This window comes from Piliocolobus tephrosceles, chromosome Y (genome assembly GCF_002776525.5).
Source record: "Piliocolobus tephrosceles isolate RC106 chromosome Y, ASM277652v3, whole genome shotgun sequence".
Taxonomy (NCBI): Eukaryota; Metazoa; Chordata; class Mammalia; order Primates; family Cercopithecidae; genus Piliocolobus; species Piliocolobus tephrosceles.
The window spans coordinates 5,184,596-5,203,976 of record NC_045456.1 but is presented as its reverse complement, the minus strand read 5'-3'; the positions used below and the strand labels follow the sequence as shown (position 1 = coordinate 5,203,976).

General features: G+C 39.6%; 1 protein-coding gene and 1 pseudogene across 1 annotated transcript in view; one reads left to right on the top strand and one right to left on the bottom strand.

Moving 5' to 3' along the window:
- The window catches only part of LOC113222355 (sex comb on midleg-like protein 2), a 30,192-nt gene extending 14,853 nt beyond the window's left edge, over positions 1–15,339 (bottom strand). The window contains exons 1-5 of the mRNA XM_026451887.2: positions 15,295–15,339; positions 11,881–11,949; positions 5,632–5,702; positions 4,582–4,816; positions 743–831 (exon numbers count right to left, since the gene is read on the bottom strand). Coding sequence (XP_026307672.2) covers positions 743–831; positions 4,582–4,816; positions 5,632–5,702; positions 11,881–11,949; positions 15,295–15,316 — 486 coding nt within the window. The 5' untranslated portion in view covers positions 15,317–15,339. The remainder of the gene's footprint in view (positions 1–742; positions 832–4,581; positions 4,817–5,631; positions 5,703–11,880; positions 11,950–15,294) is intronic.
- Positions 15,340–18,725: 3,386 nt separating this feature from the next.
- On the top strand, positions 18,726–18,854 carry LOC111531683 (annotated as a pseudogene).
- Positions 18,855–19,381: the final 527 nt, after the last annotated feature.

The window sequence follows — 19,381 nt, the reverse complement described above, 5'->3', positions numbered from 1 at the left end:
CAAAAAAAAAAAAAAAAAAAAAAAACTAAACCTGCTGACACCTTGATCTCAGACTTCTAGCCTCCACAACTGTGAGAAAATACAATTCTGTTATTTAATCTATTATTACAAATTTAATTCTATCATCTCAAAATTCATATGTTGAAGCACCAACCCCCAACATAAATGTATTTGGAAATAGGGCCTTTAAGGAAGTAATAAAGGTTAAGTGAGGTCATAAGGGTCGGCCTCTAATCCAATAGGACTGGTGTCCCTATAAGAAGAGGAAGACACGCCAGGGATGTGCATGGATAGAGAAAAGACCATGTGAAGACACAGCAAGAAAAGCATCCATCTGCAAGCCAAGAAGAGAGATCTCACCAGAAACCAATGGGATACCATCCTCATCTTCACCACTCCCCCACAAAAAAGATTCCCAACATTTTAAAAGATGAATAATATTCAATGTTAGTGAAGGTGTGGAGATACAAACATGTCTGTATGCTAATGGTGGAGCACTGCACATTATCTGAGGGTACCTTGATCTTGGACGTACAGCCTCTAGAATGGAGAAAATAAATTTCTGTTGTTTAAGCCACCCAGTCTGTGGTACTTTGTTATGGCAACCCCAGCAAACTAATACACTTGCCAATCCAGTAATTTTAAAAGTATGTTTGCTTTTCCATGTCACAGAAGATTACGCATTTAAGCATTCCCACTGAAACAATAAAAACATGGCAGCTTTTTATAACATCTTTCTTACCTTCTTAAATAATGTGGCAGATGCCATTTCAGACCCGTTTAGTGTCTTTAAGAGGAACATCGGCCAGGATGATGTATTCATCTGGTACCCTGTTTTATAAAATAAATTAGGTATCATGAAAAAGCCTCCCTGTGATACTATTAACAAGTTGGTATAAAAAATAGGTTTCATTCCCATTCTTCTCAAGAGAATGACTTTCTTATCTAAGAACTCTGAACATGGGCAAGAGGAGCGGATGTACCCTCCTCTCACTGCTAGTGTCCCCACTGTACTGTCCGGCAACAATGCTACAGTGGGGGTAGAAACTCTCATTTTAAGAGAAGCCACCAGCTAGGATTCACCAACGAACATGTATATAATACCAGAGGTGATCTAAGCTGGAGCCTAGGAGAGCTTCCATTCCACCACCAACAATGACACAAGCAAGGGTAAAGGCTGTAAAAGACTCCTAGCCCCCTTTTCCTCAGGGCCCCTGGCTTCTTTCATTTCAGAAAGTTTTCTGTCAAACTCAGCACATATACAGACACAACAGTACATTTCATTGCATGTAATTTTACCTCAAAAGAAAAAACTCTATAGATATTTACTCATTAATGATATATATGCTAAAGTATTTAGGGGACGTGCACTGATGTCAACAACTCACTCTGAAATGTAGACAAATAAGAAGGATTGATGAATAAACAGAAGCGCAGATAGATGGATATGTGATAAAGTAAACATAATAAAATGATAATGGTAGAATCTAGAAAGTGGACATGGGGGTACTCACTGTAAAATTCTTTCACGTTTTCTGCATGTTTGAAATTTTCCTTAAAATGTGTTAGAAAAAAAGACAGCTCTCACTTTAGCAATCTTAATACATACTAAAAATGATCTTCTTTTAGAATTTGTATCAGATGCTATCAAAATAGACTCAACAGGTATCTTTTCTAGAGATCTCACCAACTAATGGTATCACAGCATCTGGCATATGCAGCAGGGAGCAGGGGTCTGCTAGTTTTACTGCTTTCTGGGGGCAATCTGTTTCATGCAACACCTGCTTGCCTCAATGCCAGAATTAGAAAGAATTCGGATGCGCCCCTGATACGTGCATAAATTAAGACAGAGAGGCACATGAATCACTGGCAATGGGTGCAGGTTTTGTCCTATTCTCCATCAACAGAACAAAACATACAAAAAAAGGTAAGATGGAAAGTCATCCTCTAATAATCCTGTACCAAAATCCCCTTAATTTGACTAGAGACACAATTGTTGCTAGAAAAAAAAACAGGGGTGGGGGGTGATTTGTCACATACTCCCTTACAATAAATCAACATTATTATTCTCCATTCTATGGAGAGTACTGCATAAGAATCATTCTCTGGTCCTTAAACCTTTCTCTCAATCCCCATATTATCCTATTCCATCATGTGCCCAGATTTTCCTGAATGTAACATTTTACTTAATTCTATAATTGCTTAAAGTCAAACATAGATTAAAAGACCAAAATTGGGTTAAGGTACATATAAAAAGTTTAAAAAGAGATAAAACTAATTTATAAGGTTAGGAAGTCTAGATGGCAGTACCTTTAGGAAAGGAGAGATTATGACTAGTTATCAGCAGGAGTGGGTCTTCTGGGGGGCTGATAATGTTCTATTTTCTGATTTGGATGATGGCTTTACAGATGTGTTCATTTATAAATGAGCTATATACTTATGACCTGTACACCTTTCAGTTTGTGTGTTAAAACTTTTTAAAATCTTTTAATAATAACCTTTAAAGTTTAAATCAATAAATCTTTTTTAAAGGAAAACTAAATAAGTTGTATTAAAATGAAAGTTGGCCAGGCGCAGTGGCTCACGCTTGTAATCCCAGCACTTTGGGAGGCAGAGGCAGGTGGATCATGAGGTCAGGAGTTCGAGACCATCCTGGCTAACATGGTGAAACCCTGTCTCTACTAAAAATACAAAAATCAGCCAGGTGCAGTGGCAGGTGTCTGTAGTCCCAGCTACTCTGGAGGCTGAGGCAGGAGAATGGCGTGAACCTGGGAGATGGAGCTTGCAGTGAGCCAAGATGGCGCCACTGCACTCTAATCTGGGCGACAGAGCGAAACTCTGTCTCAAAATAAATAAATAAATAAATATAAACAAACAAACAAATAAATAAGTAAATAAAATGGAAGTTAAACTATTCAAAAGTGCCTAAAAAGCAAACTGGCACCAATTGTGCATTTTTAGGTATATTGCCAAAACAGATACTAATCGGCACATATTTCTATACATTTCATATTTTTAAATAAAACAAAAGTCTAAGAATTTTATTTAAAAGAATGACCATAAATCAAGTTATGTATCTGAAATGCTAACAATTACAATAGCAGTGTCTCCTTTAAACAAACTGCAAAAACATTCCACATTGCAAAAAGAGAAATAAAATCCAAATAGGGAAGCACTAAGCCCAGGTTTGTACTTATCTTTCACACAGAATTCTGTGTAATTTGAGAAATATCACAAACAACAAATAAAAACAAAAGACGTGAGTGAAAGAAGGCAAAAGGTAACAAACAAACATGACCCAAGCCATCTTCTTGGAATAATATATCTCCAACTAGTTTTTTAAAATATTTTAGCCGGGAGCAGTGGTTCACTCCTGTAATCCCAGCACTTTGGGAGGCGGAGGTGGGGGGATCACCTGAGGTCAGGAGTTTGAGACCAGCCTGGTCAACATGGTGAAACCCCGTCTCTACTTAAAAATACGAAAATTAGCCAGGCGTGGTGGTGGGCGCCTGTAATCCCAACCACTCGGGAGGCTGAGGCAGGAGAATGGCTTGAAACCAGGAGGCAGAGGTTGCAGTGAGCCAAGATCACACCACTGCACTCCAACCTGGGCAACAAGAGCGAAAACCATCTCAAAAAAAAATATTTTTTAAACCAAATGAGTTATAACGAAAAAACAGAACAAGGACAGCATAAAGATATATTACTAAAGAGTGGCTATTGTTAATATTTTAAATTTGTGGTTCTCAAGGAATTTTTCACTAATAGGAAAACAAAAAAAATCCATTCTTTTATTGTGCTTTGCAACAAGGAATTTTCATTTTCAGCACTGTAAAGAACCAAATAAAAATAAATACCCACCATTCATTCAAAGTATAGAACAGCAACTAAATAAACTACATAATTTCTTTCCTACAGAGTATCATGGTATGCTTAAATTTTAAAAAGAAAAATGTTGCCCCAAATTAGTCACACCCTTTTTACCTTTCAAAAATTTGGCCAAAATTAAAGTACATATTTTGTACCTTAAAATCTTTGCTAAAATATCCATTTTCTCCTTTTCAAAGACCTAAAGGTACTAATTCCTGCCCCTCTCACTCTAATTTCTTCCCACTGTAGGTGAAATGAAATTCTTGAGTTTGAAACTGGAAACTGAATGTGGAATCATACCCTTCCCCTAGGCTTATCCCTATACCAAAATTGCTGAATGGCTCAGTGGACAATATTGAGAGAGCATGTGCCTTGTATCAAATGCTACAAAGTTCTTCTCCAGAAGGAGTTCTGAATCTGCATATGTAATCTAGTAGAGTTGGTTCTGACATTTCAAGTCTGAAGACCTAGCATGAGTCTTGCCCTGGAGTGGGGAACCTTCCATACACATATGACAGATATGTACTTAAGCAAAACTCCACAACAGATGGTGCTGATTTCCTCTCTCATCATACATTCTCCACAGTAACCATCTGACCATCTATTTACAAGAATGCCCAAGAAAATAAATTTTAAAAGGCCACTTAAAGCCATTTCTATTGAATATCACATTAGAAAGAATACGTTATTTTTAAAACTGTTTCTTCTTACCTAGTGGAGGTTGAAGTAAGTCTCCTTCCTTTTCACATGTCCCAACAGGTTGTATGTCTGGGGAATCGACAAGCCTCCAAAAATCATTTCTATTATCACTACCATCCAGTCGTAACCGTAACCTGGCCCCAGTAATTCCAATAACCGTAGCAATACACACTGAAGTGGCATTACGAGGATCACGGGCTTCCAATTTCATACCAACTTTGAAATCATTCACAGGTGGAATCTGAGACTATACATATAAATAAAATTTGGTTAAAATGCATCAACTATAAGACGAGACACATGGATAGCTATGTCACCAGAATACCTGAGGAACATTTTAAATAACAGTCACGGCGGATGATAAGTGAGGTCAGAGCTGTAAGAGTCAAGCAAAAGATCTTCAAATTCTCTCCTTGGCTTGATATGCAGCATAAAAACACTACCCACTGCTGTACTCACTCATCTGCCCACTTCCAAGCAACCCAAATACAACATCTAAAATATACCGAGTGGTTTTCTAAAGTAAGAATCTGATTAGGCCATTCCCCTTGAAATTAGCCAACCAGCAGCTCACCACTGCCTATCATAAAGTCCAACTCCTCAGCACAGTTTAAATGCCCCACAACTTTAACCTCATTTCCACATTATCGCTTCTATCCACTTTGTGCTCCAGTCACCCCAAGCCATCCCTTAATACTCAGATGCTTTCATGCCCATGTGCCTTGGCTTTAGATGTTCTCTCTGCCTGGAATATCCTTCCTCCCATTCCAACCATCTCAAATAGCATCTCTCCCGCGAGCCCTTCCAGTGTGGAGTTATCACACTTCTCATAATTATTTACTTACATGTCTGCTTTTCCTGCCAGATGGGCAATCATAAAGCTTAGTATACCTGACATAGAGTAAGTTCTTAATTAATGAATGCAAAGAGACCATCTGGCTCTTAAGTGGCATTACCACAATCCCACTATCTCCTCACACTACCAGAATCTAACAATTACACAGACATCCTCCAACAAGTTAATAGTTTACATTAACCAACAGCTACAGAATCTTGGCATACCTGACGGAAGCACTCTGAAGGAGCACTTATAGACCCAGTCTCTTTCAAATACTCCTCCCAGTGGAAATCATCTGGAAAAAACACATGTACAAAATAGTTTCTTAAAGCATATACAATGTAACTTTTAGTATATACAACTTTCAGGATTAAAATGGGTTTTAGTTCCATGCCTCTTTAAAAAAAAAAAAAAAAAAAAAAACTTCCAAAAGAGTAGATTCAAACATCCTGATCTACATTTCATGACCAGCATAAAAATAAAAAATCAGATGATATCCTCATAATAATGGCTCAGATATAAATTATAACCTAGATACTCTCATTGTAATGTGGACTACAGCACAGTGATTCTAAAAATGTGGATGTTAGAAATAACTAAAGAAATTGTTACAGAGTAATAGCAAAGTCTACCCATCTGTCTCTAATATAAATTTATTCAATAAATATGTTTTCACCACTTTATTCCATTAATGTGAAGGCACTTCTTTGTTATTCACAGGGAGCTAAAGGTGTTTGGTGTGTGGTCAAACAGAATTTTACCCCTGCAATGCTTTATGGAAAGAAAAAAATCTGGTAACCAGGGTAGTTTCTCAATGGACTATTAGATCTCCATTCAGAGTGTCAAGAAGATGGTGGCAGAACAAAGCAATAAACCAGTCACCAGTACAGTCACTAATATGGATTATTTTAATGACCTACATTTTCTACAGACTCTTGCTGTCCTTCCTTAGTCTTCATGACATATTATAATGTTAGAAGAGAAGATCAGAAAGCAGAGCACACTGTCTGGCTTGAACATATCATTTCACTGTGCCAGCCAGACTGTCAAGACACTGAGAAAAAGACTTGATAGTAGTAGTGAACGAACTAGTAATTCACATGATGTTTAATTCTCATCATTCATGAGGCTTTTCTATACTCTTGTTAAATTTCCTCACTATAAAAATATTGGGTTTGACAGTTTTCTTTATTGGAAGAATCTATGTTTACCAGCTTCTTACATTTCCTTCAAAAGATATACTTAGATGACTCCCCCCCTGCAAAAAACAAAAAAAACCTACAGAGTGCTGATAATGTTTAACAACCAGCTTTCTGGAAAATACAACAAAAAACCTGACTGATAGCGTTTGCAGATTTCTGTGATGTAAATATGACCACCATGGTTGACTATAAGGTGCCAAGGTAAAACCACCAACCACCAAATTGGGAAAAGATGTACACAATTGGTTCTCCCAAGCCGGTGTGAACCAGCTCCAGTGTACCACCATTACATATGTGTGTATGCATTTCCGTATGTATGTATACATATATGTGGTATTAAGCATGTCACACATAACATTTTGCACCTTGTTTTTGTTTAATAAATCTAAGAGACTGTTTCATTTAAAAGAAAATACTGGGTTTGATTCCACTTCCAGATGTGAAGCAAGCACCACCAGCATTGAAAATCATGCATCAGAGAAGAGTGTTAAGAATGTGGGCTTTAGGCCGGGCGCGGTGGCTCAAGCCTGTAATCCCAGCACTTTGGGAGGTCGAGACGGGCGGATCACGAGGTCAGGAGTTCAAGACCATCCTGACTAACACGGTGAAACCCCGTCTCTACTAAAAAATACAAAAAGCTAGCCGGGCGAGGTGGCGGGCGCCTGTACTCCCAGCTACTCGGGAGGCTGAGGCAGGAGAATGGCGTAAACCCGGGAGGTGGAGTTTGCAGTGAGCTGAGATCCGGCCACTGCACTCCAGCCCGGGCGACAGAGCGAGACTCCGTCTCAAAAAAAAAAAAAAAAAAAAAAAAAAGAATGTGGGCTTTAGGGCCGGGTGCGGTGGCTCACGCCTGTAATCCCAGCACTTCGGGAGGCTGAGGCGAGTGGATCACCTGAGGTCAGGAGTTTGAGACCATCCTGGCCAACATGGTGAAATCCCATCTCTACTAAAAGCACAAAAATTAGCCGGGTGTGGTGGTGGGCACCTGTAATCCCAACTACTTGGGAGGCTGAAGCAGGAGAATTGCTTGAACTCAGGAGGTGGAGATTGCAGTGAGCCGAGATTGCACCATTGCACTCCAGCCTGGTGGCAGAGTGAGACTCCACCTCAAAACAAAAAAAAAGAATGTGGGCTTTAGAGTCAGATGTGCCTGCTTCCAGTATGGCTCTCTTACTAGCTATGTGGCCCTAAGCAAGTCATTCACTTTGTTAGCCTCAGTTCCTTCATTTATAAAATGGGAAAAGTAATGTACATAGTACTGGAAATGTTGAGAGCTAAATAAAGTAGCATATATGTAAGTCACTCAATAAACGGCACATTATAAAACTAGAAGTCATAGTTGTGCTTAAATTTATTAATATTGAATAACTTTGTCAAAAGTGAAAACTGAAATCCATGGCTTCAAAATTAAACAGAGCAGATGTTTCAGTGATTGACCCCTAGCACTACAGATTCTAAGTGAAGCTCTACTACCATATGACCTTGGAGAGCATTTAAAAAGAACAAAATGGGCCGGGTGCAGGGACTCACTCCTATAATCTCAGTATTTGGGAGGCCGAGGTGGGCGGATCACCTGAGGTCAGGAGTTCGAGAACAGCCTGGCCAACATGGCGAAACCCCATTTCTACTAAGAAAAAAATAAAATAAAATTTGCTGGGCGTCGTGGCGGGTGCCTCCCAGCTACTACTTGGGAGGCTGAGGCAAGAGAATCGCTTGAACCCGGAAGGTGGAGGCAAAGGTTGCAGTGAGCCAAGATGGCGCCACTGCACTCCAGCCTGGGCAATAGAGGGAGACTCCGTCTAAAAAAAAAAAAAAAACATTTAGTTGGGATGGACAGATGTCATTACAAAGCTGACATCCCTGGAGGAAAAGAGTGTAAGTCAGAAATAACAAGCAGGAAACGAATACCCAAAGAACTAACACTCTTCCATAAACCAACGACATTTGTAAAGTTTTTCAATAATATTAGAAAATACTTAATTCATCTCCATAACACAAATTTTAAAAATATTCTATTACCATTTGTGTCTGAATGGGCTACAATTTGAGCTAGCAAATTCTTTATACTAGTGTTCTACAATTTAATTTTCTATCAAATTACTGGTTAATGACCATATCCAGCATTTGCCATTTGGAGCCTCAGGTTTTTTTGTTGTTGTTGTTGTTTTTCCCTTTTTTCCATAAGGCAAAATTCTTAATCATCTTGATAAAACTGGTCATCTTGGCTGCCCACATGCTCAGACTCTACCAATAACATAGGGGAAACACACAAAGCTCTAGGCTTTATTAATTTAGACTTGACACATCTACATCAATACCACCACTGGAATTCCCAACCAGAAGTCAAAACAGTCAGAAAGTCTTAGTTAAGCCTGAGGTCCCAGTCTGTCTCTGCATCATATCTCCATTGACAGATTGGGGATGGGGGCAGTATTCTATCTCAGAAGAGAGGCCTGGGAACTGATGCAATACATATATAACCTTGTGATCTGATTGTTATTCACACATGCCCATGGTCTCTTTTCTTCTTTTATTTGTACTCTATTCTAGTCCACACATTAGCTCCAATATCTTTTTGCACTGAATATAACCCATGTGAGCTCCCCTGGTCTTCTCTAGAGTAAATCAGAATCATGTCTTCCACCAGTGCTATCCTTGGGATCACAAGCTATGTGAAGATGGGCAAAATACCTAGAGACAGAAATTTCTCAGCTGAATGATCAGCATCCCCTAATTCACAGCATTTATCACAACTATAATTAGGCATCTGTTGATTTCTATCTTTCCCACTAAGCTCAAAGAGGGTAAGAGGCTGGGTGCAGTGGTTCACACCTGTAATACCAGCACTTTGGAAGGCTGAAGTGGGCAGATCGCTTGAGCCTAGGAATTCAATACCAGCCTGGGAAACACAGAGAGATCCTGTCTCTACAAAAAATTGTTAAAAATTGCCAGGCATGGTGGTGCACGCCTGTGGTCCCAGATACTCAGGAGGCTGAAGTGAGAGGATCACTTGAGCCCAGAAGGTCAAAGCTGCAATATGCCATGATCATGCCACTGCACTCCGGCCTGGGTGACAGAGTAAGACCTTGTCTCAATCAGTTAGTCAATAAAAGAGGGCAGGAATCATGTCTGTATTGTTCATAACCAGATTCCCATAGCAGGTCATCAGCATGTGCCAGGCACTGTCCTAGGTACTGCAGATGCATCAGTTAATAAAACAGACTAAAACCCTGGCTCTCTTGGAGTTTACCTTCTGGTAGTCACTCACTGATTTCTAAAATAGGATGTTAGGGCCCAGGCCTGAGAAGTATCTGCAGATGGCTATCAACTTAAGTAATCTATTTTTTTAATTAAATGTCTACAATGGGAAAATCTATAGAGGCAGAAAGTAGACCAGTGTTTGCCTAGAGCTGGGGGAGAAAGGAGGCACTAGGGGGAAATGGGGAGTACTGTTAATGGGTACAGGATTCCTTTTTAGGGGGATAAAAATGTTCTAAAATTGACTGTGGTGGTGGTTGCACAACTCTGTGAACATACTGAAAACCATCGAATTGTGCACTCTAAACAGGTGAATTATATGATATGTGAATTATATCTCAGTAAAGCTGTTATATTTTTAAAAACACATGGAGAGGAGTTTGTAGGGATAAAGAACAGTCTAATTCAATGGCCTCCATTTCAAAGCTCAGAGGATTTGGGGGCCACAGGGAAGAGTTGAAGAACAAACAAGGCCATGGGAAAGAAAGTTAAGGAAGCACTGAGGGCCCAGCTATAGTGAGAGACAACAATTCCATGGGGATTACCTCTACAGGCAATCTTCACATAGGAACAGAAAGTCATAGGGTGAACTGCTCTGCACTGGGGCTGGCAGGGCAAATACAACAGAAACACAAGGGGCAAGAAATCTCTGGAAATGTCTGGTAAAACAACAGCTCGCTATGTTATTTTTTAATGCCTTTTGTGTACATATGACTTATTTTCTCATTTAAGAGCAAGCCAATGCATCAGATTCTTTTTTTTTTTTTTTTTTTTTTTTTTTTTTTTGAGACGGAGTCTCGCTCTGTCGCCCAGGCTGGAGTGTGCAGTGGTCAGATCTCAGCTCACTGCAAGCTCCGCCTCCCGGGTTCCCACCATTCTCCTGCCTCAGCCTCCCAAGTAGCTGGAACTACAGGCGCCTGCCACCTCACCCGGCTAGTTTTTTTTGTATTTTTTTAGTAGAGACGGGGTCTCACCGTGTTAGCCAGGATGGTCTCGATCTCCTGACCTCGTGATCCGCCCGTCTCGGCCTCCCAAAGTGCTGGGATTACAGGCTTGAGCCACCGCGCCCGGCCCAATGCATCAGATTCTATTACATCTTCTGAGTGTCTCTGATGCAATATTATACACGTGCTGTTTATAATAAGGAACATGAATTAATAAATTAACATTTACTGAACACTTACTATATGCCTAAGCATTATATTAGGTGCTTTAAATTCATTTCCTCTATTTATTTCCAGTAGTACCATGAGATAAGTACTATCATTATCCCTGTGTTATAAAGAAGAAAAAAGAGCTGGGCGCAGTGGCTCACGCCTGTAATCCCAGCATTTTGGGAGGTTGAGGCGAGTGGATCACCTGAGGTCAGAGGTTTGAGACCAGCATAGCCAGCACAGTGAAACCCCATCTCTACTAAAAATACAAAACCTAGCCAGGCATGGTGGCACATGCCTGTAGTCCCAGCTACTTGCGAGGCTGAGACACAATCACTTAAACCCAGAAGGTGGAGGTTGCAGTGAGCCAAGATCACACCACTGCACTGCAGCCTGGGTGACATAGTGAGACTCTGTCTCAAAGAAAGAAGAAGAAAGAGTCTAAGAGCTGTTGAGTAATGTGCCCAAAGTCACCATGGCCAGAAAAAACAAAAAAGCTTTCACATTGACTATAACGTTAGAAGGGTTTTTGCTAATAACCAAATTATTTTAAATTGGTAATATATACAGGCAATTAATAACTAGATACCTATAATTTAGGAAAATTTGCACTGAAATATACAAAGTTACCTTTTTACTTAATCCATGTCAACTTAATCTCTAAGTAAAACCAAAGTAAAATTTTCAAAATAAAATACAATTTTTGACCTTTCTTATTAGATTTTATATTTACAGAAGTTTACGACGGTATACAGACTATACAATAAGAAATCAAAACAATAAGAAAATTTGCACTTAAAGTTAATTTTAACACTAGTGAGGAAAAAACTATGCTGTATTAAATTACTTTAAAACTTACCTCTTTGTACAGAAGACGTACTTGACTGAGGAGTTTTCTCTTGATTCTCCTTCTTGACATCCATGGAATCTAATAAAAAAGAAAACAGCAATAGTGGGAGGCCACAGCAACAGCTTGAAAGAGCACTCAGAAAAATAAAAATTAAAAAATGTTAAATAGCCAATTTTAGTTTTTTAATACCCTATTTTCTACATAGGACTTACCATTTTCTAATATACTATGCATTTTATAATTTGTTCATTTATTTTATTGTCTCACTCTACTCAAATGAAATCTCCAAAAGAGCAGAGATTTATTTATTTTATTATCTATCTCATTCACTGTGGTATCCTCAAGTGCCTAAAACAGGACCTGGCATCGCAACACTCTCAAGCATTTGTTAAATCAATGCATCAGGCCAGGCGCAGTGGCTCATGCCTGTAATTCCAGCACTTGAGGAGGCCAAGGCAAGCAGATCACATGAGGTCATGAGTTTGAGACCAGCCAGGCCAACATGCGAAACCCTGTCTCTACTAAAAACACAAAAAATTAGCCGGGCATGGTGGCGGGCGCCTGTAATCCCAGCTACTCAGGCAGCTGAGACAAGAAAATCACTTGAACCCAGGAGGCAGAGGTTGCAGTGAGCCAAGATCGCGCCATTGCACTCCAGCCTGGGCGACGGAGTGAGACTCCGTCTCAAAAAAAAAAAAAAATCAGTGCATCAATAAATCAAAATGAGCTGATTGATCTTTACAATGATTAAATTAACATGTCCTAGAAATAAAATGGATGGTTTTGAGAGTTCAAAACACAACAGAGAAGCTACAATACAGTGTAATTCAATGGACTGCGCAGAGATTTTCTTGGTGCTAAGCTAAAGAGCTCAAATAACACTGGACCTTGTAACCTCACCAAATCTAATATGTATCATTTCATCCACATGTATTATAGTATGTATCTCTAAAATGATTCATTTTTTAAAATTTAAGCATAATACTTTTATTACATCTAAAAAATTAACCATAATTCCTTAAAATCATCAAATAACCAGTGTTCATATTTCCCCAATTGTCTTAACTATTTTCAGTGTGTGTGCTTGATTCAGAACCCAAATAAGTCCACACACATAGCAATGGTTGATATGTCTCTTAGGCCTCTTTTGATCTACAGGTGTTTCCCTCCTTTCTTCTCATTTTTATTCTTTCCCTTTACAATTTTTTTGCTGACAATACCAGTTGGTTGGTCCTTTCAAGTTTTCCCGTCTGGATTTTGCTGACTACCTCCCCATAGAGTTGGGTTCCTCTGGTTCTTGTATTTTCTTTAAATTGGCATTCATATTTCAATCCAGAAGAGTTTGGTCAGATTTAAGGTTGGCTTTTTGGTGGGACAGGAGAGGATAAGATGACTTCATAGGTGGTGGTGTGTATTTCTCACAGGAGGCTCCTAATATCTAGTTATCTCTCTTTTCGTGATGTGAACAGTCGTGGATGGCTATTGCTTAGATCCATTCGTTTATGAATGGTTGCAAAATGAAGGTATTCTAATTCTATCATTCTTTATTAGCCAGACAACTTCTATAGAGAGAAGCTTCCATGCTTCAACCATTCAGTTACCTTAAGGCATGGATCACATAGAGAAATCACAATCAACACTTTATTATTTTCCTGTATTTTCTAGTTTTCAAAGTGATGAGCTAGATCTCTAGCATTCTCCACAGATGACCAGTAAGCTTTATTTGTTTTGCTTTTTATTATCATTATGAACTCATGGATTTAAACTTGTGTTTTCACCTGTTGCTGTTTTACCCTTATTGATGTTCTAATTGTCAAGTGAAAAACTTCTTAAAGAAGGATCTAAGAATGATGCCATTCAACGTAACAGATCTACTTACTAGTTATGACTGAGTGACTCTTCAAGATATATGAACACCTGAGAGGGACATATGAGCTGCTTTCTGTTTAAATGATTTCAACTGAGTGGTTGAAGAAAGGTAGTTCCTCTATATAGAAATTTTCTGGCTAATGATGAATGATAGAATACCTTCATTTTATAACTACTAATAAATGAATGGATCTAGGCAATAGCCATCCATGACTTTTTGTGATTTTCACATCACAAAAGGAGATAACCAGGCTGGATGCAATGGCTCACATCTGTAATCCCACCATTTTGGCAGGCCAAGGAGGGAGGATCGCTTGAGGCCAGGAGTTTGAGGCCAACCTGAGCAACACAGCAAGACCCAGTCTCCACAAAAAAAAAAATTTTTTTTAATTAGTCAGGCGTGGTGGCACACATCTGCAGCCTCACTTGCTTGGGAGGCCAAGGCAGGAGGATCACTTGAGCCCAGGAGTTTGGGGTTACAGTAAGCTGTGATTACGTTACTGCACTTCAGTCTGAGTAATTTCATCTCTGTAAAAAAAATATGTTTAAAAAAAAGGTCAGGCACGGTGGTTCACGCCTATAATCCCAGCACTTTGAGAGGCCAAGGTGGGAAGATCACTTGAGGTCAGGCGTTCGAGAGCAGCCTGGCCAACATGGCGAAACCCTGTGTCTACTAAAAATACAAAAAATTAGCCAGGCGTGGTAGCTCACATCTGTGGCCCAGCCTCTCAGGAGGCTAAGGCAAGAGGATCACTTAAGCCCAGGAGGCAGAGATTGCAATGAGCCATGATCATGCCACTGCCCTCCAGCCTGGGCAACAGAGCAAAACCCATCTCAAAAATAAAATAAAAATAAAAATTGTAAAAAAGACAGAGAGAGATAACTACATATTAGGAGTCTACTGTGAGAAATACACAACACCGCTTATGAAGTCATCTTATCCTCTCCTCCTCCACCAAAAAGCCAAACTTGAATCTGTACAAAAAAAGTACAAATTTATATTTACTAAATAGTTCTACAGAAAGATTTTTCTAATAGAAAACAAAATAAAACTGTAAAGGCATGCTTAGCTTCTAGAGAAGCATTTAGTACTCAGCATTCAGCCAGAGGAAAAGTCATGAGAGATACAGCACTTGAAGGAGAAACAGGATGTAGGAAGGCCAATGTGTAAAGAATGTATTATAGGAAGGAAGATACAACACAGAGTTGACTGCAAATGAGTGTGGCATATTCATGGAATAGTGAGCAGACTTCTCATAGAGCAAAACAGAATAAAACATTTTTTAATCACTCTTTGGAGTCTAATCTTGGCTTTGTCACAAACTGTTATATGACCTTAACCTCCCTAAGTTTCAGTTTTCTCATTTATATAACTAGCAAGGAAAGACAGTGACCTTTAATAGCTATTCAGTTCTAAAATTCAAATTCTAAGCACCTAGCGTCTCCTATAAATTTATTTTTTAAAGGCTTTATTTCAAAAGTTCAGTATACCAGAAGATATTCATTCCAAATGAGTAACTAAAAACATTATTACCTTTAGCAAGCAAATCTTACCTTCATTCACTGTTTGTCCCATGGTATCCGTATTTGGTGTTGTTTCCTACAAGGAGAAAAACCAATTAATGCCTCCTTTTAGCATAATACATTTCTGAAGGGTAAAGAGCATTAGAAGTCAGCTATAAGGCCAGATCAATTTAATCTGTTTCCCTTGAAGAAAAATGGTAAGATTTGTATATGCCTAGTTGCCTGGGAATGGAGGAAGAAGGAATTGAGGGATGACTGCTAATGGGCATGAGTATGGGTATGAAGTTTCCTTTGTGGGGTAATGAAAGTGTCCCAGAATTAGATAGTGGTGAAGGTTGTATACCTTGTTGTGAAAATACTAGAAATCATTGAATTATATACCTTAAAAGGGTGAGTTTTATGTTATGTAAATTATGACTCAATTTTTAAAATTAATTGAGTAAAAAAGAACAGTTGGTAGGTTAGCAAAGTTAGGATTCAAACTGAGGCCTATCCCAGGAAGCCCACTTCTGCTACATCATGTTGCCAAGAGGTACAAGAATTATGACTATGTTGGGAAAAACTGTAAGAACTGCAAGAGTCAAGTCTAACAAGAATTATTTGTTAGAAGCCTTGTGTATTTTGAGCTATAATTCATTAATTCAAAGTTTCCCTGCATGTCCTCAATATGCCAGGCATTCTGCAGCAAAGATAAATAACAGACTGTCCTTGGCCTTCAAGATCTCAGTCTAGTCAGAAATAAGCATATGAACAAAACACAACGTAAGTGCTATAAAAAAAATGTACATGGAATAAACCTAATATAGCAAAAGGCTATCTGTCCCACCATTACTCCATGTGCCTATAATAAGAACATGATGATGTGTATAACTGAAGGTAATCTGGCACTTAAAGGAAACCTATGAAGAATACATTCATAGGCTGGGTGCAGTAGCTCATGCCTGTAATCCTAGCATTTTGGGAGGCCAAGGCGGGTGGATTTCTTGAGCCCAGCAGTTTAAGATCAGCCTAGGCAAAATGGCAAAACCCTGTCTCCACAAAAAGTAAAAAAACAAATTAGCTGAGCATGGTGGCACATGCCTGTAGTCCCAGCTACTTGGGAGGCTGAGGTGGGAGGATCACCTGAGCCTGGGGAGGTCAAGGCTGCAGTGAGGCAAGATTGTACCACTGCACCCCAGCCTGGGCATAAGAGTGAAACCCTGTCTCAAAAAAAAAAACAAAAACAAAAAAAAAAAAAGGTGATGGCGCATGCCGGAACTCCCAGCTGCTTGGGAGGCTGAGGTACGAGAATCACTTGAGCCTGGGAGGTGGAAGTTGCACTGAGCTGAGATTGCGCCACTGCTCTCCAGCCTGGGAGATAGAGCAAGACTGCCTCTTTAAAAAATAATAATAGCCCTTTGTCAGATGAGTAGATTGCAAAAATTTTCTCCCATTTGGTAGGTTGTCTGTTCACTCTGATGGTAGTTTCTTTTGCTGTGCAGAAGCTCTTTAGTTTAATTAGATCCCATTTGTCAATTTTGGCTTTTGCTGCCGTTGCTTTTGGTGTTTTAGACATGAAGTCCTTGCTCATGCCTATGTCCTGAATGGTACTACCTAGGTTTTCTTCTAGGGTTTTTATGGTATTAGGTCTAACATTTAAGTCTCTAATCCATCTTGAATTAATTTTCGTATAAGGAGTAAGGAAAGGATCCAGTTTCAGTTTTCCACTTATGGCTAGCCAATTTTCCCAGCACCATTTATTAAATAGGGAATCCTTTCCCCATTTCTTGTTTCTCTCAGGTTTGTCAAAGATCAGGTGGCTGTAGATGTGTGGTATTATTTCTGAAGACTCTGTTCTGTTCCATTGGTCTATATCTCTGTTTTGGTACCAGTACCATGCTGTTTTGGTTACTGTAGCCTTGTAGTATAGTTTGAAGTCAGGTAGCGTGATGCCTCCAGCTTTGTTCTTTTGACTTAGGATTGTCTTGGCAATGCGGGCTCTTTTTTGGTTCCATATGAACTTTAAAGCAGTTTTTTCCAATTCTGTGAAGAAACTCATTGGTAGCTTGATGGGGATGGCATTGAATCTATAAATAACCTTGGGCAGTATGGCCATTTTCATGATATTGATTCTTCCTATCCATGAGCATGGTATGTTCTTCCATTTGTTTGTGTCCTCTTTTATTTCACTGAGCAGTGGTTTGTAGTTCTCCTTGAAGAGGTCCTTGACATCCCTTGTAAGTTGGATTCCTAGGTATTTTATTCTCTTTGAAGCAATTGTGAATGGAAGTTCATTCATGATTTGGCTCTCTGTTTGTTACTGGCTAATATCCAGAACCTACAAAGAACTCAATCAAATTTATAAGAAAAAAACAAACAACTCCATCAAAAAGTGGGCAAAGGATATGAACAGACATTTCTCAAAAGAAGACATTCATACAGCCAACAGACACATGAAAAAATGCTCATCATCACTCGCCATCAGAGAAATGCAAATCAAAACCACAATGAGATACCATCTCACACCAGTTAGAATGGCAATCATTAAAAAGTCAGGAAACAACAGGTGCTGGAGAGGATGTGGAGAAATAGGAACACTTTTACACTGTTGGTGGTACTGTAAACTAGTTCAACCATTATGGAAAACAGTATGGCAATTCCTCAAGGATCTAGAACTAGATGTACCATATGACCCAGCCATCCCACTACTGGGTATATACCCAAAGGATTATAAATCATGCTGCTATAAAGACACATGCACACGTATGTTTATTGCGGCACTATTCACAATAGCAAAGACTTGGAATCAACCCAAATGTCCATCTGTGACAGACTGGATTAAGAAAATGTGGCACATATACACCATGGAATACTATGCAGCCATAAAAAAGGATGAGTTTGTGTCCTTTGTAGGGACATGGATGCAGCTGGAAACCATCATTCTTAGCAAACTATCACAAGAACAGAAAACCAAACACCGCATGTTCTCACTCATAGATGGGAACTGAACAATGAGATCACTTGGACTCGGGAAGGGGAACATCACACACCGGGGCCTATCATAGGGAGGGGGGAGGGGGGAGGGATTGCACTGGGAGTTATACCTGATATAAATGACGAATTGATGGGTGCTGACGAGTTGATGGGTGCAGCACACCAACATGGCACAAGTATACATATGTAACAAACCTGCACGTTATGCACATGTACCCTAGAACTTAAAGTATAATAATAAAAAATAATAATAATAAATAATGAAGCCAGCTAGAGAGCCTTCTGTACCTCTGATTCAGCAGACCTACACCCAAGCATCACTTTCCCAAAACTGCTTCTTCTGCATCTTTCTCTTACACTACCTAGGCCTTCGGGCTGCCGGCAGGAGTGCCACTGTGAGAGGCACTGGCAGGGAATGTGGAAAGGAGCGCTGGTCCCCAGCCCCAGGCCAAAAGCCTTGGTTTGCCCACTAGGACTGTTTCAAGAAAATGGCAAACAAACCAGACATGGGGGAAATTGCCAGCTTCAATAAGGCCAAGCTGAAGAAAACAGAGATGCAGGAGAACACCCTGCCGACCAAAGAGGCCATTGAACAGAAGCAGAGTGAAATTTCCTAAGCACCTAGAGGATTCCCTACCCCTATCATCTTCAAGATCCCAGTAGTGATGTGGAGGAAGAATCACTGCAAGATGGACACAAGCCACAAGCTGTGCTGTGAACCTGGGCACTTCACGCTGATGTCACCAGCCTGAGGGTCCCTATGGGTCCAATCAGACTGCCAAATTCTCTGGTTTGCCCCAGGATATTATAGAAAATTATTTGCACGAAATTAGCCAGGCGTGGTGGCAGGCGCCTGTAGTCCTAGCTACTCGGGAGGCTGAGGCAGGAGAATGGCGTGAACCCGGGAGGCAGAGCTTGCAGTGAGCCAAGATAGTGCCACTGCACTACAGAGCAAGACTCCATCTCAAAAATAAATAAATAAAAAGAAAACAAAACAAAACAAAATTATTTGCATGAATAATGAAAACACAGATCATGGCAAAAAACAAAATAAAATTAAAATGTACTAGTTAGTTGGGAAAAATTTAGTAATTCCCTCTGGGCTTCCTAGTAGATAAAAGCAAAAAGGAAAACACTTGGGTTA